This window comes from Drosophila ficusphila, unplaced genomic scaffold (assembly GCF_018152265.1).
Source record: "Drosophila ficusphila isolate 14025-0441.05 unplaced genomic scaffold, ASM1815226v1 contig_84, whole genome shotgun sequence".
NCBI classification, from domain to species: domain Eukaryota; kingdom Metazoa; phylum Arthropoda; class Insecta; order Diptera; family Drosophilidae; genus Drosophila; species Drosophila ficusphila.
Window position 1 is genome coordinate 133,418 of NW_025064790.1, and position 27,083 is coordinate 160,500.

At 40.5% G+C, this 27,083-nt stretch overlaps 3 protein-coding genes across 3 annotated transcripts; 1 reads left to right on the top strand and 2 right to left on the bottom strand.

The window, feature by feature from the left end:
* Positions 1–9,231: 9,231 nt before the first annotated feature.
* Positions 9,232–20,217, top strand: LOC108089243 (neurogenic protein big brain). Its single transcript, XM_017187407.2, has 5 exons — positions 9,232–9,670; positions 11,452–11,618; positions 12,231–12,357; positions 17,592–17,799; positions 18,720–20,217. Exons 1-5 carry the CDS (start codon positions 9,474–9,476, stop codon positions 20,115–20,117), a joined length of 2,097 nt encoding a protein of 698 aa, XP_017042896.1. The 5' UTR covers positions 9,232–9,473; the 3' UTR covers positions 20,118–20,217.
* A 488-nt stretch (positions 20,218–20,705) lies between these two features.
* LOC108089244 (REST corepressor) lies at positions 20,706–21,682 on the bottom strand. Its single transcript, XM_017187408.2, has one exon. It carries the CDS (start codon positions 21,615–21,617, stop codon positions 21,165–21,167), a length of 453 nt encoding a protein of 150 aa, XP_017042897.1. The 5' UTR covers positions 21,618–21,682; the 3' UTR covers positions 20,706–21,164.
* Positions 21,683–21,967: 285 nt separating this feature from the next.
* On the bottom strand, positions 21,968–27,066 carry LOC108089267 (putative ATP-dependent RNA helicase SoYb). Its single transcript, XM_017187437.2, has 3 exons — positions 26,957–27,066; positions 24,225–26,104; positions 21,968–24,156 (listed from the first exon to the last, which is right to left on the bottom strand). Exons 2-3 carry the CDS (start codon positions 25,875–25,877, stop codon positions 22,090–22,092), a joined length of 3,720 nt encoding a protein of 1,239 aa, XP_017042926.2. The 5' UTR covers positions 25,878–26,104; positions 26,957–27,066; the 3' UTR covers positions 21,968–22,089.
* Between the last annotated feature and the right edge of the window lie 17 nt (positions 27,067–27,083).

The following is a 27,083-nucleotide window of genomic DNA, read 5'->3' on the forward strand; positions in this document are numbered from 1 at the left end:
TATCTGTGCTCTTTGTTGTTGTTATTGTCGTGCGCGATGTGGGTTTTATCGATTATGAGTGCGATTACCGATAAGCCAGTCATTTGGCGTGCAGTTTCAAATTCAAAATTGAACATTTGTTTCAGGTCCTTCCAATTTAAAAAGAAAACAATTTATATTCGATTTTTTTTAATAAACATGTAAAATTGTTTTATTTAAAAGTAGGAGTGCAGAATACTTTTCTTTTAATATTAGAATCGAATAATATTTGAACCAATAATTTTGCTAATGCTTTATAGTTTAACTTTAATAGGGAAATAAATAATTAGGTAAGCCGAACGATTTTATTTACATAGATAAAAAGTATATTTGCATTTTTGCAAAATTTTTGTTTGTTAGGGTTTAAAAATTTTTTATTTTGCATTATAGTCAATAAAGGTTTAACCTGAGCCTTAAGAAATGTGTAATGCTTAGCAAACCTTCTAATAATGCTAGATTTTTTTAAAATAGATTAGCATACTCTTTCAGTTGACAATCAAACTTACAGGGGTTAACCACTATTTTCACCAATAAAACCATTTTTATTGACCCCTAGATAGGCGCATTTGCACTTGAGCTGCCAAATGTTAATTGAGGCCGCCACCCCGAAATTCGTAATCCATATGTTGCCAATAAATGCAGACCACTTTCCAGGCTAACCCAAATATGTCCATATTCATAAATACATTTGTACATATGCAAAACCATAACTCGTTCGGTGGTAAAGAGAAGGGTTGTGCCCCCTCAACCCAATGCGACAAGCCAATTCAATTATCGTGGTGGTGCAGCAGCATCCAGACTCAAATCCCGTTCCAGATCCAGATACAAATACCAATTTCCCGACTCGACCCGCACCTTGAACCTTGTTTATGCACTTCACTGATTTTTATTTCACTTAACCTTGTTTGCTGCTCTTCTTCGGGAAAAAAGAGGGCGAGGATGCTTGTTTCGGTGTCGTGTCAACTGCATTCAAATTTTTATTATTGAAATTTATGAGCGCAAAAGTGATTTTCCACATAGTTTTTCCTGCTGCCCATTGCCACCCCTCAATTATTTTTTTTGTTGGGTTTCCTGCTTTTCGATTGTTTCTCTCTGCGTTTTTGCATTGTTTCGACTGTTGTTTATGGTCCATGCTGGTTGGCTACTGGGGTGGGTAGAATCCTTGGGTGGTTTTTGGGTGCGGAAAAGCAGGAAACGAGGAAACTGCTCATCCGTAATTGGCAATTGTTTTTCTATTTTTGTGTGTGTCACCTTTCGCGGCGACAGTTGCCGGCGAAAACTTTTTGCAACATGTGCGCCGGGGTGACAAATCAAATGCAGATTTACTTTGCGGTTCATTTGAATGGAGGATGCTAGTGCGAAAGTAAATTACACAGAAAAAACTGTGGCACTATGTTGGATTTTGTACTCCATTTTTTACGTATATGTATATTTTTTGAGCGGAGACAAAAATAGTAGAAATTCCTAGCTTGTATTAAGTTTAAATTTAAAATATATTTTCAACATGCAGTGCAAGTTGTGTTACTTTTAAAGGAAGATTTATTTGCTTTTCTTAGAAACCTTGTTTATTGGTTCATCTGAGAATTCTAGTATAATAAATGGAGAGTTGCCTTACAATTTATTTGGAGGGGTAACGGTAAGTTTTTTTTTTGTGTGTGTTGACTAATCCCGTTATCGCAAGATGTGAATTTAATTTAACACTTTCTCCGCACAAATGCATTTACGTTTTCTGTTCTTTTTATCACAAATCGATTTTCTGTTGAATCTGAAGCGGTGAATTTGCGGCATAATTGATGTCAGTTGAACTCATTCCCTTTCGATGGCTGTGGGTTAATCTGCATATGCTGCGACTACTGCAAGTAAAGTGTCCTTGCTCAGGATCTGAACGCATACACACACTTTCGTATACCTAAGCCCGTAGTTATTCCGCCTGCACCATAAACGCAATCAGTGCTTAATGATCCATACAGCAATTGGATTAGTGTCTGCCAGCCCGAAGGGAAAACTCAGCCGAGGGACGGGATAAAATCAGGACCAGAAGCACTAACTACGACGCAGATTTACATTTGAATGAGGCGTAGAATAAGCTGCTCTTGTGGCTGATGTCCAATCGATTAAATGCATATGAAATTCACTTACCGCATATAAAAAAATCACAATTTGTGAGATTTTTTATGCCTACTTAAACAGTTTATCTACCCATTTAAAGGAAAGCTACCTAATATTATTCCACGTATTTACCTAATTTGATTGGGTTCAAAATGTCCTTATATTATTATTATTTCATTTGTACATATGTATGTATATACATGCGCTATCTGACAATACTAAAAACCAATCAATACCAAATCAATATCAAAACTTTTTCGTTGTTCTGTTGTTTTTATTACTAAATGAAAAAAATACTGTTATTTACATACTATGATTTCCTATAATTTAATTTACTTTTTATGAATTAATAAAATGCTTGGAAAGAGGCAAAATTATGAATTGTCTTCACATAAATTAAATTAAAAACTTGTATTCTTTTTACCAACACATGGCGTATTGAAATCTCAGCTTCATCCCTATACGACAACAAAGAATGTGTTATGCCCCATCAATTTTGTACCTCTAATCCATGTCCTTGCGATTTGATGAGCTATAGAAAGTGCCCTGATCCTTCACTCCCCAGTCCCCGAGCACACAATAAAATGCTTATTATTTTTCCATAAAAAACCACCCAAAAAAGCAAACAAATTAATCAAATATGCAAATAGGAGGGCCCTTCGCCCCTCCGCCATTCCATATTTTCACGCATCATCTATCAAAAATTGGCACGCCATAAAAAGAGCAGGCACATGCAAATTAAAGGGACCCTCATAGGAAGTTGCTTTTTTAGACCACTTGGCTCGATTATGAGATCAATAAGGGGCAGCACGATCCTGGCAAAACAAATCGTAAAAAAGGCAAATTGCAAATTGCAATGGGCGTGAAATATCAAAATCGAATTAGAATCACAATGGCAGGAAAATTTTCGCATATGCAAAATAATAATTGCCGGAAAATATGCAAATGAGATGAGGAAAGCGACTGAAGTGGGCTGGCGTGAAATTGAAAATTGCATAGACTGTAAAGTGAGCACTTAAAGCATTTTGCCAATGTTCTCCATGGGCTGAGTTGAATGTCCTTTCTCGGGCCACGTGTTTTGTGGCCTCTTGTGCGTTTGTGAGTGTGTGCCACCAGCACGAATAACAATATCCCCAAAACCCTTGGGCATCGGGCCAAAATCAATTATCCTTTTTGGGACCAGTGGGCGTGGCCTTTAACAATAACACAACAACGATAATGAGTGGGCAACCGCAAAATTGCTAAATAATGTGTGCTTTAGGTGGAGAGAGGAAGTGTTTTTGGTTTTGGTTATTGATTTGACATAAAATTATTTTGGTCTTTAAATTTATAAGCGAGCCTTGGACTGTATAAAGTACTTAACTTTAATGTAAAAGTCTTAGGCTAGTTTTTTACGGAAAATTTAGTTTAATCTTTCCATAGGTTAAGTGGCTTAAAAAATATATCGTAATTTATTTGCAAGTCATTTTGAAATAAAAAGAATTGACTAAAAATGTAAATATATATTATTTTAATTGTACAGCATTGAAACATGACTACCTTCTATCGATTTTATTTTATAAAGTTAGTAAACACTAGAAAAATCTAGTCCTTTAAAGCACTGATTTAGCTTGTATTTAATTGAGTGTCTATTTAAACTTGTCTGCTCATAGCATTCCCACGGCAAAGAAAAAAAAAAAAATTAGTTAAAAAAGTAAAATGTGTTCAAGGGCCTGCCAGATGATGTCCGGTCCTGGCCACAAAGGATCTCCGTTCCAGAGAATTCCTTAACCCTTGGTCTCAACTGAGAAGCCCCTCGACCGAAAAAACAATTACGCAACTGTCCAAAAGCAACTGAAACCGAGAGTTGTGACGGAACCACAGCCCAGTTTATCGCATAATCAAGTGCAGACAACAGATTTAAATTTTTCAATGAAAAACACATGTTAGGAAATTGTCCAGGGAGTTTGGCCAACCTGACCCACCCGAAAACCACAAGTGAAACATTTAAATGCGGTCGGGTGGGCTTTAAAATCAAGTGCCTGTGTGTAATGCGATATTCAAATTTTACCCAAAAAAAAAAAAAAGCGAGCATATAAAAAAAAACGGTCAGATAGGATATAGATACACTCGAGAATAAAACCGAATCGGCGGGGGTTGGATAAGCCCGCTAATGTGAATACAATAGAGCTACTTGAAGCAACCCGCGGGGATCGTTTACTCACGCCACCGACCGCAAAAACACCCTCCTTCTACTCGAACCATTCGAATATCGAGTACTCCGAACAAACCCTTCCCTGGGACCGCAAAAAAAAGGTCTTCTGACTTTCAATTAATCAAATTATCGCGCGCCCCGAGGGTTGCTATTAAAATCTCTGGGGTTGGAGTTGCATCTCACCCACTCGAAAGTTGCAGATGGAAGGACAAACATTTGTCCAATTTTTGCAATTTGTACAGGTCAAACGTTTGCCATCGGATCGGTTTTTTTCGATTCTGTAAATTTTTTGATTGTTTGTGTTTTGCCGCGTGTTTTGTGCACGCCACTGGCAACATCAATAAATTGTCAAAATCTGTCAAAATTTTTAATGACTGTGTGACGGCTAATAACCGAAAATCGATTTGTTCAAGGCGGTCTATTGATTGCGATTGAGTTTGCAGTTTGTCCTGGACAATCTTTTTTTCAGCGATGCTGCGGACGTTTTTATGGATTGCTCTTCTGGACAAACAATCGAATCTGTGCGTTTAATGATCGGGGACCATTTTAGAGTTTTTAACGTCAGCCGGTTATTTTTCATCCATATAAAAACCGAAATTCGAGCATGTGGGCGAGGGTCTTCAGTAAGAGGTTAGGTCGAGTTTTAAAAAACATGTAGTTCTAAGCATAAAATATATATTTAAATCAAAAATAAGTAAACATTTGCATGACTTAAAACGGGTAATGAAATACAATTTTAATAATAATAATACATTTAAAGTACGTATTTAAATCTTTTTCTTTACATGAATAAGTTTATGTTCTTTTTAGTTTTTACTTTTCAGTTAATGTTTTTATTGGGTTCCAATTGTTCTTTCAGTGAACTCTTCCTCGTTGGTTGGCTTTCACTTTGACCAAAAACCACAGTCGCAGGAACTTTCGCACCTGTGCCGGATGACCAGGAAACCTCAGGCGCCTGCAAGTGCAGGACTCGGAACACCACCACAAACTTTTTGTACCGGACCTCTGTCTAACCCTTTTTCGGACTTAATTGCTGTGGCAGATCATGACCATCGCTGCAGCAAAGTAACTGACAACAATCGCATCATTCCGAATCCTGCGACCAAAGTCAATGGTGGTATCACATGCATAAATTATCGTAACTGTAACAGTCGCGCATGTTTCAGTTCATTAGTCCTGAATCCTGTGTCCTGAGTTCTGAGTCCTGTGTCCATATGCAAAATAATGCCGCGTCATTAGTGAGCCGGGCAACAATGGGAAAGGGTTGCAAGTGGGGCACGTGTCAAGCACCGGCTGCAACTCCTCCGATTCGGGAATTTTTTATCTGTTTGCGCTAACCCAGCAGCCCAGAAATCGTGTTATTCTCCGGATTTGCATATGCTGATGTTCTCAGCATCATGTGAATTAGATTCTAGTGCTTTTCATTGTCGCAGGTCAAAGGGTTTAAGGGCATGAGAAAAACTGTCTCGTCATGATATGCTTTTTTTTTGTAGAATTAAGGGGTATATATTATTTTTCTTTTAAAGAGATTGGAAGAAGAAATAAATTTCTATGTTACTCCTTTTAATCGAAATCTAAAAATATATATCCTAAACCCACATAGTCCACTTAACTGAAGTTTTCGAACTAATTTATTTCAAAGCCCTTTTTCACCAAAAATCTGATCTATTATGTGTTCCGCCTCCGAATTTTGGCAAAACGCCTCCACTTTCCAGCCAGTTATTTTTTTCCCACACAACAGGAAAACCAAACGAAAAAAATGTTGACCTTGTTAAGTTTTTGGCAAAATAACCAGCGGAATCGGCGATCCATCTGGGCAAGGCCAGTGTACCTGACGGAAATCCCGAGATGGGGAGATCGCAGGGCCGGGGATTTGGACAGGTAACTCACGCTTTATCCACTCATAAGTCACGGCTTCGTTTGCCAGCCAAAGAAGTTGCAGGGCAACCATAAATCAGCTCCTCATATGATTCGGCTGGCGTATCTCTAATAATGATATCAGGGCACGCTCGCCGGGAATATCGCAGTCTGATTGCCTCCTCGACAGCTTCCCGAAAAGCGGGAGACTTTTCTCAGGCCCTTTCCCTTTTTTTTCCTTTTTTTTTTTTGACCCAGCAGGCGAGGCATCGTGACACCATCTTCATCGCCATCTCCATATCCATTTTCAACTGCTGCAACCTGCACTAAAGAGAATTCCAAAAGTGGCCCCCGACAGCCCCTTCTTCACCCACGACATAGTTGTTACACTGAGAAACAAAACAAATTTTAAGTTAAAAAAAATCATATCGATTATCTCTGCTACCAAATAAAAATCTATCTTGAAATGTTTACGTATATTCCTTTTTTTGTAGATGCTAAAAAATGTGTGAACTCCTTAATTGTACCGTATATTAGTCTAAACTGTTGAATGACCAGGTCCAAAAACTACACTACATCACAAAGCTTACCAAAAAGTAATAAAAAGGAACAAAAAGGATAAAAGCAATGGCAGTCTCCTTCATCTTCAATTCCTTTTGCTCTCCCACAAAAAAGAGTAAACAACAACAAAAGCAAGAAAGGTATCCAAAATGAGATGAACGTATTCGGTTACTCTCTCTGTTTATTTCTCCCACGATAACTAAAAGCATGGACGTAGCCAAAGGGGGCCCAGTAATAAAATGCAATTTTTGTTTTGATTTAGATGTTTAATCAAAAAAGTTATATTATCTTATCAAACTTTAAGGTTGACAAGTTTCAAAATGATTTAAATGATATATATTTTTATTTTGGCTACGCCTATGGTACAAACCGTATGCACACGAGCAGAAGGAACTGCGTTGATGATGATGACGATGATCAAGCGACGATGTGATTGAAACAAAACATCTTATTATTACCTTCGACCGACCGACCAGCCAAAGGAACGACCCCGTGCGACCTCGAGGTAAAGCGAGTGAAAAAAGCAAAAACACAGAGAGTGTGCGAAAATAATTCCCACGCTCAGAGGCCAGAAGAGCCGGCCTTTTGTCGTCTCCGTCTCCTTCGCATCATCATCGCCATTATCATCATCGTGGTTCTCCAACTTCACAGTGCCTTATACGGCAACGTCCTTCCAACGCCCCCTTTAACCGCCCCCCTTTCTGCAAGAGTTTGCAAGAAAGAAAAAAAAAACAAGGATAAAATAAAGTGCACAGTGTCGAAATTTCTGCGGCTGATGTTTCTTCCTTTTCGTTGCTTTCCCTTAGCCCTTTTCTTTTCATACGATTTGTAGGCTGGCCAAAAGCAGTCTGCGTGATTGATTTCACTCTGCCCCCCGAGTGCCGAACATAATTTCTTAACTTTCACAGCTCATTGGGCTTGAAAAGTCGCTTGCACACGGGGACAGCTTGACAATTGACAGGTAAGGGTATCAAGTGGTTAGGGCTCATAATTATAGTTTTTAGTGATGCGTAAAATGTGAGCCGAGGTTGGGCTTTTCGGCATCGCCCTTTGGAGTTTCTGGACCTGGGTTGCCAACAAAAAATAGTGATACCACGACCGCAATGCTCGTCGAACCTGCTGGATCCGATTATATGAAATAGATATATAAAATATTGAGCTGTAGTTGCAGAAAAAGTTAAGCGTATTCGTTATTTTTTTAAACTTATATTTTACCACTAAATACTAAATAAAAGACTATAATATAATATTTGAAATTTTTTAAATAAAAACCTATTTTTAAAATACATATTACAGTGCAGTTTTATTAAATAAATGATATCTTTCACACTTTCACACTATCTCTTGCATAATTTTAAAAGAGTAAAGGTAATTTCGGTAATTTTAAAATATCAACTTAATTTAATGAATATTACATTGAAGACAGAAAACCAGAATCATCAACATAATTTTTTTCTTGGTGTAATCAAGTGTGCTGGTCATGAGACCGACATCAGGTTTATGTTTATGCCCTAAAGGTAACCTCAAAAACGGCAACCCCATCCCGTCTAACAAAGTTTTTTGGCCATTGAGCCAGATTATTTTACATTTCATTAATGTGACGAAAAAGGGAAATACTTTCAATGAAAGCGGCTCCCAGGACCAGCTGCCTGAGTTCCCCATCATAATCATCATCCTCACAACCACGATAATCATTGTCATCATTTTTGGGTCCAGATTTCAAGAGCAGGGAATATGGAATCAGTGTTATTGATCAGTGCTGCGCAATCAAGTTACAAACTTATTATTTTAGTTATTTTGTCGAAAGGGTGGTTGATAAGTATAAGCCACCACACACATATACAGCCGAGACACCAACAGGTTGACAGGATCTACTGTTCTGTTTCCATTACGTTCCGTTACACTAAAAACATTTTCTTAGAGATTTATAATATTAAAACTAAAACTATTTAATAAACTTATACCAAAACTTAAATAGAAATCGTTAATGAAAAATATTTAGATGCATTAAAAACAAAATCTAACAAAACGTATGCAAGACCGAAAAATTAAACGCTAAGGGTATTTACTACAAATATCAAACAGATAATATTTTAAGGTTTATATAGGTTTATTTGATCAACAACTTTGTTTTAATAAAAATATCTTTTCTTTTTGACATAATAAATGGATAAAAATTATCTAATATAAATTTATTAATTTAAGATCCCTTATTTCTACATAAATATATGTTCAACCGACTCACCTGTTTTGTTTTCAGTGCAGAGGATGCTTATCCACCACTGCGTCGGTGGAGTGGGCACCTGGTCCGCTGCCTCAGTCGCTATCGCCGCAGGGTGGTGTTGTGGCCATGGTAGAATAGGTACGAGTGCACTGAACGTTAACGGACTAAACCCGAACGACCTCATAACCGACGATACTAGCGTAAAGTTATTCTACCATGTTCCCGAGAGCTGTGGACGAGGCACCCTGCCTCGCATCCGTTATTCGCTCACCAATCGCGCTTGCCAACGGACGTGTTTTCGAGTCGAATCACTTCTACGGATCGGTCGTCTTGAATCGGTGGAAAGTTCAAAAACTCGTCAATTGACATAAATTGAGTGCAATTTGCAGAGTGCGAAATGTGTGTCTAGCTGAAGCAACGATTCGCCAAGTTCTTCGCCTCGTCGCGTGTTCAGTTCACTTCATCAACTCAATTAAGAAAAGCATAAACAAATCGCATTCTTCATCCGAGATGGCCGACGAAAGTCTGCACACCATGCCCCTGGAGCACAACATCGACTACCACATCGTCACGCTTTTCGAGCGCCTCGAGGCGATGCGTAAGGACTCGCACGGCGGAGGACATGGGGTCAACAATCGGCTATCCAGCACCCTGCAGGCTCCCAAGCGGAACATGCAGGCCGAGATTCGCACGCTGGAGTTCTGGAGGTGAGTTTAATTATTAATTAATTATGCTCATCAAAATTGTAATTAATTCGTGCAAGAAAGGTGTTAATTTAAATTGTAATGCGAAAATTTCATTATTAAATGAAATTATTTAATCCTCAAATTCTTGACACAAGTAGGGAATTCGCAATTTTTTGTCATAAGTTTTCGTCTTTAAAGAAGTTCTGAGCATAAAAGAAAAAATTCCAAAAATTCAGATCCTAAAATGAAGATAGAACCCATTATGTGATAGAATTTCAAACCATATAAAAAAATAAAAAACCAAAAAATTTCATAACAATTGATGTTGTTTTAAATAGAATTTATAAGCTACCAAACAAAAAATAAATAATATTTTTTTAATAAATATATCAAAGTCTTAAAAAAAGGTTCCTTCAGATAAACGTTATTCAAAGGTCAGTAAACTTTTCAATGCTGTTTCTCCAAAAAACAAACTACACGGAAATTTGTAGAACTCCTTTTTAACTACACTCAAAAGACCTTTTTTCTGGTGTAAATGCACTTCGAACCTTTTGTTTTCATAGCCATTATATGCACTTGCTTTCAATTTGCCCAACTTTAGATGGCAATTGCAAGATGACATCTGGCTTTGTGTGAACTCTAAGTAATTGAAATCCAAGTGTTCTCCCAGACATCATCATTAAGATAATCGTCAAACTAAACACGGCAAACTTTCGAGCACTTTGTGGCTCATACCGAGTCCTTGGCCGAAGGAACTTGCGAATAATTAACATTTCATCACGAGCTGATGGAGTAATTAAATCTTAGCCAGCAGCGAATGCTTGAGAAAGCTTTTGAGGCATGTCGAGCGCAAGGAAAATTGCAACTAAACTACGCGACACTTTGTCTCCACCTCCCTCTCCTCACTGACCAATAAAAAAAATATAAAAACGTGAATTAAACGAGTCGGAGGAGCTAAAGTATACGTACATATATAGTTCCAATTAAAGAGCGCAGCGAAGGAGCACGACATCAAAAGTCAAACAGCTGAATTTATGAATTTATGGAAATTCATCTGCCCCCTCGGTTTGTTTGATTTTTCGTTATCGTGCAACGTACTCCGCTTCTTTTTTAGTTTAATGCGAATCCGAGTGGCGTCACGTCCAGCGGGAACCAACTGAAGTCGGCGGCATTGCAGCTGTTACCCCCCACAACCCCCTTACCGCCCCAAAACCCTTCCCCCTCAGCCACCCCCTCATAAACCCCCTCCTTAATTGTCACTGCAATGCTTGAGGGCAACAAGGAAGGGCTTTTTGTACAACTTGATTTTCAACGTACAGTAATTATCAGCTAACCTTTTTTTTTTGTAGCAGAAACATTCTTCCAAAATATTTATTAATACAATTGGAAATAAACAAAAGATAATATACATAAGCACATTACTGATTTCATTAAATTTAAGGCTGGTTTGTTTTATATTTGTTATAAATTTTTTTTATTTTAATCTGTTTCTTATTTCTAATGCATATATATTATATTGTATTATATTATATATTTTTGTAATATATTGGACGATTTGATATCTAATGCAAAATAATGAGTTTAGAATAATAAATTTGCCTGCAAAGTACCTACATATGTATATTTATATCTATTAAATTTTAATCCCAGTTAAAGCTTTGGGTTTTTTAGCTATTTATGTTTCTTTTTAACCAATATCTACTGTTCGCAATCAGTTGTCAGTCAGTGGAGCCACATGCAAACCGAATTCAGTTGCGGAACCATCCTAATGCCACTCTTTTCTGCTCCTGTTCCCATTCCAGATCCATCATCAGCGAGTGTCTGGCCTCGTTCCTGTACGTGTTCATCGTCTGCGGAGCTGCCGCAGGAGTGGGAATCGGAGCCAGCCTGTCGTCCGTGGTGCTGGCCACGGCTATGGCCTCCGGACTGGCGATGGCCACCCTGACGCAGTGCTTCCTCCACATCTCGGGTGAGTTGGATCAGAAGGAGACAATAAACAAGGGCTGGCAACGAAACATCAACAAAACCCGGGCGACAAGTGCTTTTTGGGGAATGGGGGGCACTTGGGACTTGCGTGGGAACCTCCCGTTTCCATTGGAGAATCCAGAAGACGAACACGAACTCCGTTCTTTGTTTGCTATATTTTCGAAAAGCCAATGCACTCACTTCTTATCGCCCCCGGTCCAAGTTCCCCAACTTATTTCCCCTGCATTTTGCTCTGGTATTTATGTATTTGTTCATTTGCGTTGACATTCAAGGCAATTAAAGGTCTTCTTCAAACCAACAAAAAAAAAAAAAAAGAGTAAAACCCAAGAAAAAGCAGAAGTAGCTTTTTGAAACATGTGTTGTTGATTTGCCTGCAACTCCCCCATTTTGCGGTTGGCAATTCCCTCTTTTTTCACAGCCAATTGGTTGAGCATTAAGATATGATGTTATCTTCGGTTCCCCCAAAGAAATGCCTTCCGAAGCAGTGTCAAAGTGATAGTTAATGGAGGGACCCGTTTGGGTGGCCGCTGGAAATTGTCTCAAGTATCTAAAGCTATTTTATATTATTTTCTGTGTTTATTTTTTCCACTTTCAGGCGCCCACATAAATCCCGCCGTTACTTTGGCTCTTTGCGTGGTTCGCTCTATATCTCCAATTAGGGCCGCCATGTACATGACCGCTCAATGTGGCGGAGGAATCGCTGGAGCAGCTCTCCTTTATGGGTAAGTAGTAAAACATCAACTCAAATACTTTGCACACCATTTTAAATTACTTTCGTAAGTAGATAAGGAGGGATATCTTAGGCCAAGGCAAATATATTTGTCAGAAATGTTTTTATATTTATGAAATTATCTTACTTTAATTTCAAATATATTTCATTTGACAACCAAGAGGGATTAAACTCCATTTGACTGACACAAAAGATGAAATTGAGACTATTAAATTCATTTAGCTATTTTATACAACCAACAAACAAGAAACAAATTAATTTTACAAGCCTCAAAGCCTGTCATAAATTATTAACCGAAAGATTGACAATGGCCAAAGTTGTCCATTATGCACATCAAAACCTTCTATTAAAAGCATTATTTTGTCCAAGCATTTGCATGAAAGTCAATTGAAGAGGAATTCATTTTGCATTTTCCCCTCTGCCTGCAGCAATTGCATTTAAATCTGTGTATATTCGTACGCTTGACCACAGCAATTACTGCATTATGCGAAGGACACTCTGCATCCTGCAACTGCGTGTGGATTTGCCCAAAAAGCAAGCTCAAGAGTCTCAAATTAAATCCAACAGGCTGTTCAAACTGCCTTGGGTCGTAAATCAAGGCGGAAAAGATAGTTAGAAAGGGACGGGCTATAGAAAGAGATAGCAAGACATGGGAATACAAAGAATAGAGACAGATGAAACGCACTTTCGGGCGATGACTGTACAACAAGGACTCTCGACAGGAAGCGTGAAATGCGTAGAAATGTGAAATTCTATAAATGGAATCTGCAGGTAAACTAGACACACACACACAGATACACCACACACACACAGATACACCACACACGCACCTGCAGAGAAACAGGACGCAGGTAGCTAGGATTCTTTTCTATCTGCCGGGGAAAAACATCTGCCCCTGTACTTCGTTGTTTGCGCAGTGATTTCCCGCTTCGAAAACGGATTTCTTTGTGATGCCTAGATAAAGGACCTCAAGGTCCAAGGATCTACACGCACACTAGATAGTCGGGGGAGCAAAAAACCAACTGCCTGTCACGGTTTTTCCTTTGTAGCCAGAAATCGCAGGACGAAGGAAAAGGGAAATACTCTACGCCTGCGCAGCATTTTTCAAATGTCGCTCCAGTTTTTTGTTGTTGAACGTTGAACTCCTTTTTCGGGGCAATGTTTTAATGTTAATGCCTCTTCCCGATTGTCTGCTCGACATCTGTTCCGACCCTCCGACGTGGCTCTTCTTAAGTGCGTTGGCATCTTTGCTTCACTTTCTACAGATCCGTGCGGGAGAGTCAGGAGTTGGAGAAAGGGGACGAGGCAGCAACAACGAAAAAAAAACGAGGAGCAAAGAAACATGTTTCAGCTGCTGCCACTGCGATCAAGTTCGGTTTTCTTTTTTGTATTTTACTCTGCTGATATGGATTTCTTAGGGTCCAACGAGTTCACGTTTTAGTCGGAACATATGTTTCCTTGAGAGAAGACTAAAAAACGACTCTTCTACAGCTGCCTGTGTGCTGATTAATTGGTTTAGATTCGGCTTATATATTTAGGTTATAGCTTTGGTTGCTGACTTCCGAGAAATCGCTGTGATTTTATGATGGGTGTTAAAGTTAATTTTCTCTTTGATTTTTTTTAAGCATCAGGGTATCAACAAATAAATCAAATATCCTTTCCAATCAAAGCTCAAACGCAATAAAAACAGTTCATTTGATTCTAAGACATATAATTAAAAATTTATAAAATAAATAAATCAGTAACAGGTTTATTGGGGATAAGATCAACTTAATATCTACGAAAAACTAAGAAATATTTTATTTAAAATTAGCTTTCTTATATCTGCTTCCTTTATATCTGTAAATCTTGTAAGAAACTCCAGTTAATTTCTTTGCTGTTCATTCCAAACAAAGTGTGATAAAGATGTTGAAAAATCATCTGCATAAGTAGAGACAATACACCCACTCCTAAAGGACTTGCCACTTCAGCTGCTTTTCCTGGCTTTTCCTTTTGTCACATGTCACTGGGCACTTACCCTAATTGCGACGCATATGCCACATGTGGCCAAAGTGGCAAGAAATACCACCGAGGGCACTGAGCAGATAAAACCCAGTCTGAACTTCATTATCTTTCATAAAAACTGAGGGCGCTTGAAAAAACATTGCGATACTTGGAATGGGAAGTAAGCGAGGGAGGATGAAAGGTACTCGGGTATCGATATCCGGCTCAAAAATATTTGAATAGTCTTTAGCTGCTCCTCGCATTTCAATGATTTCTTCCCGTTCTTCATTTTTCGTTTGCTTTTTTTTTGGGTTGAAGAACGCACGCCGAGCACGTTCCAAAAATGCGAGTAGCCTTTGAAAATGTCGAAAGATAAAAATCAGGTAGAGGCCGCCGAAAAGAAAAGACCGAAGACAGAAGACAGTGAGGCAAAGAAACCAGAAAGCAGAAAAACATAATTAACATTTCCATTCGGTTTCTTACTTGGAGAGTTGCGCCTGCGCAGGATGCGTGGTGCGGAAACTTGAAATCAAACACGTGTCGCCGGAGTAGCCGCTCCTTCGATCTGGTTGGTCACTCGAGGAGCAGCTGGAAAAAGAAGTGATCGGCGCACACCTGCTGCCCAAAACACAAAACACAAATTACTGTTGCCGAGGATACACGAGAGAAAAAAGAGAAAACAGGATTTCGAAGCGAGCAAATTTAAATTTTAAGCAGCAGCAAACTGAAAACGAAGCGAACTGGTCAAACAAAAAGAGAGATCAAGGCTTACACTGAGGGAAAAGAGATGGGGGAAGCATTACTGATTAAAACCTGAAATAGAAAAGGATCTTTACATATTTATCTTACCAAACAAAAACAGTAAAATGGGACAAATTTGGACAAATAAGAAGCAAATCTAACGGAACTTTTTTACTTCTCCTATCTCTATATTCCATTTTACAAAAACAATGATCAAGCGATCAACTAACGAAAAGGAACATGCAAAAATTACCGTTGTTTTAGTTCGTTGCTATTGCATTTCTATTTTTATGAACACAGCTGTTCATAGCAATGCATATACTTTTCAATATTTATATTTCTGGTTCTGAAACCTGTTGAATGCACTTTAAAATTTAAAAATATTCAGAATACAATCTGCTTGTGTGCCAGTTGATTGTGATCTAGCATGGAAATGCACTTCCTGTAGCAAAAGGGATGGTTTGTAGAAATCGAAATCGTAATCAATTCGTGTCACATGGGCAATTCAATTACTGAATCCGTTCGGCAGGGAATTCCGTTCCCCTTTTTTATTAGTTGTTGCTCCTCCGGTGCAGGCTTATCGCACTGGGTTTGGAAATGGCATCCTGCCCGAGTTTCCGGTTCCATTCACTTGACCCCTGCTTCCTCATTCTCATCCACATTCAAATCCCGCACAGGTGGTCCACTTGTACAGTTATTTCGCCGGCACTCAAACAACACCTGGGGACAAAAAGAATTTATAGAAATGGCACACCAGAGTACACTGCTCTCTAAAATCAGCTTAAATGCTATGGGGAATAAATCCTATTTAATAAGTAGGCTGGAGCAAAATGAAAATGGTTATTTTAGCAACCAATAATATTTAATTACCATCAATATTACCAAAGCTTATGTTTTAAAAGTGCCTGTCAATATATAAATAAAATATCAATATTTATTAATTAACATTTATTTTTCCGTTGAGTATCATCAATAATTCAAATCGTCAGAATTTCATAGATTGTCACGAAATGTCGAATGTTTATTTTGATTTAAATCAAGAGCGATGATGCAGAACATTTTCCGTATTCGCGTGATAATTTTATTGGTACCTTCCATCGGGAATTCAGTCATTTCAGTGAGTCAAAAAGCCAACCGCAAGCCAGACAGGACCAAAAAGCAAACCGAACCAGGAGCATTGCATTTGGCACATGGCAATTCGCAATTCGCAGTTTGCAGTTCGGAGTACGCAACCCGCAATTCGCAGTTGGCCCTTCCAGCCGGAAAATGCGGTGAAAATGTACTCCCCCTCGTGGGGATAAGGATAACGATTCCTGTTCCCAGCTCAAGTTTGCTCTGAGCTGCTGTTTTTTTTTTTACGGTCATTTTTTATTCCGCAAACAATTTACACAGGAAGAGAAGTGCTGAAAGGCTCTCAAGCCGCCCAACATTCTGCCATTTCCGGCTACTTAGTTGCTTCCCTTCCCAAAATCCCAAGCCCCCCGAGAAACCCAGTGTTTGTTTATCCTTGTGGATGAGTGGTTTTCGGTCACTCGTGCCCTGTGAAATTAGCACTTTATAGATTTATGAGCAAACAAGGAGCACTTTCAAGTCCGCCCGCTGGCGAAATGTATTCCAAAGCGATCAAGTTTTAATCACAATTCAGGGATGCTCCTGCAGAGTGGAACTCGTGGGTAACTAGTGGAGGATTAGGGCCATCTAATTCCCACTAAGCCGGCTCCACGATGAACATAACTTGCAGTTGCCACCTCAATCTCCGGATCTCGGAGCAATTTCCCATTGCCTGGCGTTCTATTTGCAGAAGTACTTTTAAGTGCATTCCGAAAGCATTTATTTCCGGATTTCCAAAGTGGGCGGATAAATGTGGTTGAGTGCCAGGTAAAGGAAAATATTTGCTCTGCTTGGCATTGCAAAATGTTATATCTTACCAGGGACTGCCTATGACAACAATCAAATTCTCGAGCCGAGTATTTATTTGCGGCATCTGCAGCAGGAAACAAATTATCTGCCAGCTGAATTTACCCATAAATCTCAAAGCTTCGAACTCATTTCAGCCGAAAGGTGAACTCTTCAACAACTTTGGCAACTCGGTAATTGAAACTTTGTCAATATAAATGATGTTGAGGCAGTTCATGTGCCAGCAGATTAATGGGATTGACTTTAGTTGGGGGAGAAGTCGGAAAAGTCGGAGGGTTGATTCCCAAACTGTCACAGCCGTAAATTATAAATGAAATAAATTGTCATTGACTCTCGGCGTGAAAAACTTGGCACTCAAATCAATCAAATATTTTCAAATGTGTGGTTTTGTACAAAAGAATATTGGTTTTATGATGGGAAGCAAAGTAAATGTAGTAAGTTTGGTATACCAAAACAAAATAATTACAGTATCTTTTTCAAAAGAGATTATTTTAAATAACTTCACAGTGTTATAAATAAATGTGTACATAAATAAACTAGAGATCTTTTCTTATACTGATTTATTTTTTTAAATTAATTTTCCAGGTTAACTGTGCCAGGATACCAGGGCAATCTGCAGGCCGCCTTCTCGCAGAGCGCCTCCCTGGCCGCCTGGGAAAGATTCGGAGTGGAATTCATCCTCACCTTTCTGGTGGTGCTGTGCTATTTCGTTTCCACGGATCCCATGAAGAAGTTCATGGGCAACTCCGCAGCCTCGATTGGAGCTGCCTACAGTGCCTGCTGCTTTGTGTCGGTAAGTTGACTTCCCTCGCCGAGTTGAATTCAGTTGAGTTGTATCCCAAGGCTCAGGAATGCCGGGCAAAAAAAAAAAAAAAAGAAACGAAAATCTGAAAACCAGAACCCGCCAAAAACCGAACCGAAAACCGAAAACAAACAGGCGAAACGCACCTGCCGACGACTTTGACTCTGTCATTTTGATGGTGCAAAATCGCAGCATGACAACGGACGAGATAAACTGGGTTCTCAGGTAGAAGAGGGTTTGGACTGGAAGGTCGGTCGAGCGGGATTGGGGGGATAATTAATTTAGCACACGGACTCCCAGGACCGAGCTGCATTGTTGGCATAACGGACAGTTTGTGGCGGCATTCAAAGGAGATGACTGGGCTAAGCTCTCGAGGGGAAACCGATTAAAGTCAAGTTTATATCGACCGCAGATTGAATTACGGCGAAGTGGTTGGCGGAAAAACGTAGATTTAGTCGGTAAATTAAAGCCATTAAGGTCTTCAGGCATCTGGGATAAGAATTCACTGAAGTATTCTAGTCGAGTACCATTTTAGCTATTTATTGATAATTATCTTTTACTAAATTATTTAGTAAATGTTTTTCATATATGAAAGGTGTAATTCCACTTGATTTTATTACAATTACATTTTGTGGCTTTCCCTTCTGTATTAAATTAACCGAAACTCTCAAGTTTTTCGGTCTGCTAAACTCTTTTGAAAAGCTTACAAAATTAGTTCTCAACTGTCCTTTGATGGAAAATGCCTTTTGCATTGTTTTTCAACTTTTCCCCCAAGTGGCATTTGATGGACAAGGTGCAGAATACTTTAAGAAGAAGCTTATAAAACCACATAATTTCTTTTGACTGCCAACTTGAAATACTTTGCTATTTCACCATAAAACTAACCAAATTACCCCGTTCTATCCTTGCAGATGCCGTACATGAATCCAGCCCGCTCCTTGGGTCCTGCATTTGTGCTGAACAAATGGGACAACCACTGGGTGTACTGGTTCGGTCCTCTGGTGGGTGGCATGGCCTCCGGTCTGGTCTACGAGTACATCTTCAACAACTCGCGACGCAACTTGCGCCACACGAAGGGCAGCATCGACAACGACTCCAGTTCGATTCACTCCGAGGACGAGCTGAACTACGACATGGACATCGAGAAGCCCAACAAGTACCAGCAGTCGCAAGGAACCTATCCTCGTGGTCAGTCCAATGGCAATGGACGTGGTCAGGCGACTGGAACTGGTCAGCACCAGGCGGCGAATATGGGTCAGATAACCGGAGTGGTGGACAATGGACAGCAAGGAAACTACTGCCAGAACCTCTACACGGCTCCGCCGCTCTCCTCGAAGTACGATCAGCAGCAGCAGGAGCCACTGTACGGTGGAACCCGCTCCCTCTACTGCCGATCGCCCACCTTGACCAGGAGCAACCTGAATCGCTCGCAATCGGTGTACGCCAAGAGCAACACGGCCATCAATCGAGATATTGTGCCACGTCCAGGTCCTCTGGTTCCCGCCCAGAGTCTCTATCCCATGCGCACACAGCAGCAGCAACAGCAGCAGCAGCAGCAACAGCAAGTGGCTCCAGCTCCGCAATCCTCGCATCTGCAGAACCAGAATGTCCAGAATCAAATGCAGCAACGCAGCGAGAGTATCTATGGAATGCGAGGATCCATGCGCGGACAGCAGCAACCCCTTCAGCAGCAGCAGCAACAACAACAGCAGCAGCAACAGCAGATGCAGCAGCAACCACCCAATATGCAGCAGCAACAGATGCAGCCTCCGCCTCAAATGATGCCCGATCCGCAGCAGCAACCGCAGGGCTTCCAGCCGGTCTACGGCACTCGCACGAATCCCACGCCCATGGACGGCAATCACAAGTTCGACCGTCGGGATCCGCAGCAACTGTACAGCGTGACGGGACCCAGAAATCGCGGACAGTCCGCTCAGTCGGACGACAGCTCCTATGGCTCGTACCATGGTTCGGCGGTAACGCCGCCAGCTCGCCATCCCAGCGTGGAGCCATCGCCTCCGCCGCCGCCCATGCTGATGTATGCCCCACCTCCCCAGCCAAATGCCGCTCATCCGCAACCGATTCGCACTCAATCCGAGCGGAAAGTCAGTGCACCGGTGGTGGTATCCCAGCCAGCAGCCTGTGCCGTGACCTACACCACGTCGCAAGGTCCTCCAGTGGCAAACCAACAGCAGCAGCAGCAACAACAGCAACAGCAGCAGCAACAGCAACAACAGCAGCAGCAGCAACAGCAACAGATGATGATGCAACAGCAACATTATGGCATGCTGCCGCTTCGGCCCAACTGAAAGCGGCTGTCGTGGGGTCCGGTGACCACGCCCCCGCCGGGGATACACGCCCTCGCCCTCCAGCCCGGAGGCACCATGACCCTGCACCGCTGCAGCCTAGCCAAGCAGAGCAGTTTGTTTTAGTCTAGTAGTTTCGGGGGCACCCCGCATCCAAAGGAAATGTACGCAACTCTCAGCCCCACTAGTGTAGCATAGTCCTAGTTTAGATAGACGCAGCAGCAGAGCCACATTGTATTATTCGGAGCCAACGCGACGAGGAACTCACACCTAGCAGCCGACAGCGATGCGATCGGGCACAGAACACATAGTCTTAGGGAACTAATCAAGGCAAATGTTTACCCTTACCACTTAATGCTTAAACTAAACGATTGTAGGTAATCTAGACTGAAAGATGAAGCTGTTTCCTAATTTTGAACTTACCAAAAATACTCCTCGTTGTATCTGGCAAATCATTTCGAACTATTTTCGTTTTTTCTCAACCGAACCCTAGACTGAAAGATATATTTTTGCATTTATTACATTTTGTTACCAAGTTTTCTTTGAACTTCATTTATACATCTTCCATTTTCCAAGGAATTTCAAAAGTTTTTTTTGTTTGCTATTTGATTTATGGATTTTAATTTGTACATAGTCAATATAGGTATAAAATTACGCATATCTAAGCTATTCCTGTAAATGTTAGGTCATTAAGCTCAAACTCGATACCAACTTACTTGTATTGATAAATACGCTCTTGATAAATACGCTAATAATTATAAGTTTATGAGAATAATGCATATATAGTGTATCAAAATAAAGACAAGCTCATTCAAAACCAAGACTTATTATTAAACAACGTGAAAGTATGTTAACATTTTAAACAATACTTTATTAATGTGCCTAGCAGTGTGTTTCAGGAAAAACTTAATTGTTCAATTGATCATACAAATATTGTTTAAATAAATCTTCTAAGCCATAATGATGATCTGAACAGTTAAGGAAACCAATGTCAGTTAGAATGAGTTAATGAATATCCCTCGTTATCTCAGGTTGTCAGTCTTCTGGATCCTAAGCCGAGTACATGAAGGAGAAATACAGCCGAACCTCGGCAAGGGGAAAGTGGGGAACCTGTTCCTGGACCTTCGCAAAGTTTTTTCCGTGCTGCTTGAAGGCCTGGGAGAGTCGGAAGAGATCCTGGGCCTTCCAGCGATGATAGCGACATCCTCGAGCCGTCTCAACGCCGACCAGACGTCGCCTGGCTAACGGCAGGTCGAACCCGTGACGTCGCAGGATGAACAGGGCCTGCTCCTCCTCGATATTATAGCGCATGGCCGCAACGTCCAGGTATTCGCGCAGGTTTACTTCGTCCTCTTCCTGAATCTGGGGCGACCAAAGGATCGAGGCTCTATGCTGCAGCTGCTGCAGTTCCTGTTCCTGCTGAGCCGGAGGCACGTAATCCGGCAAGGTAGCTGCTTGTTTCTGCCAATAACTATTATCACGCTGATCCTTTCGCGGGGACATCCTTGGGTTAGGCCAACAAAAAAAAAAAAATAATACAAACGAGATCAAGATAACAACGACGCAAAAAATTTGCCAGGGTTGGATTCCTTGATTTCAGTACTGCTTAACGCTGCAAAAAAAAAATACCTTTGGGAGCACTGCACTGAGAAAAATTGAATCAACTGAATTTGTTTCTGTATGTCAGCTGTTTAAGACAAGCTAACATTTTTGACTTCTTTTTTTGGAAATTCTTTTATTATTACATAAAAGTAACAAAACGCGGAAATCTGGGCCGTCCAGAACTGTTTGGATGATATGTTCAGATTCTCTATACGACATCGAAGGCAGGTACCCCAGCCAATGCAATGCGATTTAATAAGTTGATATATTTTATTAGGAATCAAAAGAAATAAATGGCAGGTATCTGGTTAAAGCCAAACAGTTAATTAAGAGTAAAATTTAACAAAGATTACGAAAAAAAGTTACGTAACACCTAACAATCTTCATATAATATGGAGTCTTTCTCGGAGAATTCAACTTCCGGCTCGCTAAAGTCCTCCGGGGCAGAAGAAAATTCTTCTTCCTCTGGGTTCGAACCCCTCTTGCTTATCTCCTGCCTTTGATACCCTTTCCAGAGGACATGTGCCTTTGATGGTGGAGGTCCTTCAGCTCGCTCAGTATCGTATACCAGCCAGGGGGAATGTTTTTGGGCGTAGAGCGAGTTGAGAAGTGATGGCCAGTAGATCAGTAGATTAACCTTGGCCAACCTGACATGGAGGAAATACCCGTGCTGCTTCACCGACTCGATAATAACTTCGCCCAGCAGGTTAAGGACGCACCGCTGAGGTGGTGTAGTTGTTGTTACGCTATAGATCAAGGAATAACCCTCAAGAACCAGGTTATACTCTGACACTTGCTGCTCAATTACAAGCTCAATATGAGTGTGGGTCTGATGCCATTTAACCCTGGGATGAACCGACTCCCCAGCTTTTGTGGCACACTGCAAGGAATGCGCTACTAGTTCCTTGGATGGCTCTTGAAGGTTAACATCATAGGTTTGCTCCAATTTTAGTGCTCTTGGGCAGGATTTCTTGGTTGCAACTTCCTGGCTTTCTGCTGTATTAATAATGCTGTGTAGGAATTTTTGCGTATCCTCTTTCTTCGAAGGACTCTTAGTGTTCAACTCGTTGATCACAGCGTTCAATAGTGCAGTAGAACTGTCTATTGCTGGAGTTTCTGTATTTTGTTCATCAATTCCGGTTTGAATTTCTTCGGTTTTGGCAGACTCCTCATTTACAATTCTATTAATTGAGCTTAAAATGTTTTCTTTGTTTGAATCAGGAACATTCTCATACAACTTATTTTCCTCTACTGTCTTAGGCTCATCAGTGCCGTTTTCTTGTTTGTTTGAATTATAACCCTTCTTATTTTGCCTTGTGGAGTCCACAATGGTCGGCATTTCCAAGTCTGCTTTCCTATGCATGTGAAGAAAGCGCATTGTTTCCATGAGAGTTCCATTTTTGGCGAATCCTTGACGAAGTAACTCTCTGCGCAAAAATATTTTGTTGACTGTTGTTTTCATTGTTCGGCACTCCTCTATCGAGGTAATTTCCTCGGCATAGATCAGATCCATAATGGCTAAGTCAACGGTTACCAAAACATCCTGCCCTTCAATGTGACTCTGCACCCATTCAATGGATTCCGCGGACCACTGACCTTCTTCTCCGGCTGAAACCACTCCCGATAAACGAATATCCAGGGACAGAGGTGGTATGGTCTTGAACTCCTTCGGACACTTAAGCAACTCACTGGTCTTGACCTCCATAAACTCAGTGCCGTGATCCATGAATTGGACAGTGACCGAATGCGAGGAGGAACGAACGTCCATGATTCTCACACGCTGCACTTGCTCGTGATACATTAAAAAAAAGACATCGTTAAGATTATATGGCTTACTAGACTTCTCCTTCAATGCCAAATTCATTTTTAACATTAGTATAGATGGATCGAAGGGATAAGGTACATCCATCCAATTGGTCGAGTCCTTGCACTTGTACTTAATGGGCCAAACTGCAAAGTGAGCTGGGTCGTATATTTTAAATATTTTGCCGCGAATTACGGTTCCTTGTTCCTGAAGCAAATTATCAGGATGCGGAAGATCTGCCTTAACGAAGTGATGACGCTTATCACAAACTAGCCGATTGCAATTTCCACTGCTCAGTAAGGATTCACAGAATACTCGACTGTTATTCGATTTGTGGTTCCAGCGGGGCATTAATTCAGACATCCAATCATTTGTAGCTCCCAAACTCTGGAGGGATTTCAAAGTTCGGTGCCATTCCGCGGCGTTTGTTTCGTCCAGCATTAAATAGGTGACAGGTGGCTTATCGGTTCCCAGAACTTTAAAAAAGTTAGGTATACTCTCTGCCATGGTGTAAAATCGAACAGTAAACCTCGACCAGGATTCCGGAACATTGAAGTGGATAAGCAGCTCGATGTTTCTCACTCGCAGTTCCTCTTGAATGTCCTCATCGCTGACCAGCAACAGCTCGTTGGGTTCCTAAAAAAATTTGTTTCATTTGTATTCAATTAAATATTCATTGATAATTTAAAAGACATTTTACTTACCTGGTTTCCAGCCTTCGAAATATCTATACATTGATGTCCGCCTTTGGTCAAAATATTTTGTAGGTTCTCCAGTTCCAACTGATTTTGGCAGTAAATTAACGTCCGCCTTTTCAGACCTTCCTGTGTCGACAGGACATCGAGAAGTTGGTTAGCCTTTAATGCGGAACTCTTTAGAAGGAACTTCAATATTAGTCCCCCATAAATGGCTGCCTTGAAAAAATCACCGATGAGGATTAGCGGGTTTACTGTTTGCTTTAGGAGTTTCTTGAAGTTCTCCTTATGCCACTGTTGAGCCACCACAACCAACTGCATCATTGGACAATCCAGGCCATTAACTATCTGCAGCACTTTACCCAGAAGCTCTGGACTTTCCAGGCGCATTCGATCTATGTCATCAAAGATTAAGAACTCCAGTCTGGCTGGGTCCACTAGGTTTAATTCATTGGTCAATATGCCCAGCAAATGAGAAGGTGTTGTCACCAAAATGCCACAAGAACCAAGCAGCATTCGATAAACATCTATCATGGGATGCGCATGCGTGTTGACCACCTTGAGGTAATTAGTTGAGTAGTTTTTCAAGAGAAAGTCGCAATGGGTAGTTAACTTTTTGGCAGTTTCAACAGAATCTGCAACTAGCAAAGCCAGAGGTCCGAGGACTTTAAGATTTCCATTAGTGGATGGGATGTTCTCCAAGGAACGCAACACCGAGTTACAAAGTACGGGCAGGTAGCTCCAGGAGCGACCAGTTCTTGAGCCATTTACCAGGACCAAAGATCCACGATTCAAGAGATGCGGCCAAGCGTACAGTTGAGTTTCTATCGGTCTTTGAAAGTTCAGCTCATCCAACGACATTTGGATCTCCTCACAAAAACTTATATTCTGATTACAGGTGTCAGGATATCCTGGTTTTGGGCTGTGGGCCAGCACTGAATGACACAGGAAATCCTTCAAATTAATTTGATTGCTGTTCTTCCTGTTTCCTACGAAGGATTCAGTTTTCTTTCGCAAGTCATCTGTTGAAGTGCTGGGAACATAAGAATTTGATTTATCCATTTTACTTGGAAGTTTAAAACCTTCTGACGAGTTTTTACTAAGCATGCCATTAAAAATTTCGTTCACTTTGTCCATAGAAAAGGTAACTGGTGAAGACTTTGATTGCTCTTTTGCATTTCTATTTAAAATTAAGGACGAAGAAGATGGAAGTAAAGCAGCTGATGCTGCTGGTTTGTATTGAAGAGATTCATGAGATTGTTTCCCAGATTTTTGTTTAGTACCAAGGTGTTCCTGTTTACCTTTCGTTTCCGGCATCTTTAAATTGGCGAACAATTCCTCTAGCTTAGTAGATTCAACGGGTTTACTTTCCTTATTTTCTAAACAAGTAATTTTATCTGAACTGTCTTGATTAAGTTGATTTATTCTGTTACCAAAAACAGTTTGCACGGAATTTTCTTGAGTGCCTTGAACCTTGCTCAAAACTTTTCCGGTTGTCGGTATGCGAAGAGGCTCGCGGTTTCGAAGTAAAGCGTCCAATTTCTGCGGCTGAATCGCTGGACTTGTCAAATTGGGCCTGCGCCTGCTTAACCATTTTACATTTTCACTCGCCCCTCCGGACAAGGATGGCTTTGTTTGCTGGGAGTTTTGAAAGTAAGCCATTCAAATATTATAAAAGTGTTACATAAACCAAAAATCACGGTATTTGTCCTAGAATCGATCAAAATAAAAAGGATTAAGTGCTGGAACTACTACGTGGCACAGTGCCTTTGACGATCGACAATTTTATATGTATAAGTGAACTTTGAAAAGATGCATTTATCTTCCGGAAATGTGCTGGGGGATCGCAGTATGAATTTTCAGAAGCAAAAATCCAAAATACGCATTACCTATATTGTGGGCGAAAAAGAAAATTTAATTAAGTGATAATAAAAGGACAGTATTGAAATTAAATGCTTATTAAAGTTTTTAAGCTATAAAATTTGTAGAAAATTTGTTTGATTTTTTTATTAATGTGTTTGTACTTAAACAAGTTCCCTTGGGCATTTTCAGTTTCAAATTCTTTTAAGTGATGAGGGTAAAAATGGGGTCTCAAATTTTCTTAAAGTACAATTGATGCCTTGCCAACAAAAAATCAAATGTTTAAATCAACTTGAGCTTTAAGTCCGTTTACATTTTCGGGACGCAGTCATGTGGAAATTTCTGCGATTTCCACGCGTCAGAAACTTTGGCCAAAGCGAGCCAAAAATTGTGAAGCCAGCCACAGGATTAAATTTGTGGATTCGGATTGTGATTTAGTGGGGAGTAAATTAGCTAATTTAAGTTGGGGGAATAGCGAAAGCAAATGCGGCAAATACGAAGGCAACTGCAGCTTCCAAATGGCAAAACAAAGCAACTGGCTCTAAGCCGCAAGTAAGTAGGTCCTTGTGCCTATTTGGTGTTTGTTTGCACTGCACTAGATCCTGCTGCAGTGCCCTCCTCCGCATCCTTGGGGAGTGGCAAGTGGTGCTTCACAATAGGCAGTGGCCCGAGCTCCAAGTTGTTGTTTTACCAACACTTTAAGAGCCCAAAGATGTGTGTACATACATATGTATAGAAATTCTCACTTCAATATGAAGATTCTCTAATCAATCAAAGTTTATACATTTTTTAAAATAAATGGTTCCACAAAAATAAGATGTAAAAAGCCAACAGACTTGCAATGGACACTCTTGATCAAAATCCCATAAGGGCAAACTCACTTGTAAACAGAGAGCGCGTTTTTTTAAAGTGTCAGCAAAATTGAATCAGAAACCCCTCAGCCAAATTGACATGTTGATTCACTTCCAACTAGAACTGAAGTAAACAGTTATAAACATACATATGGAC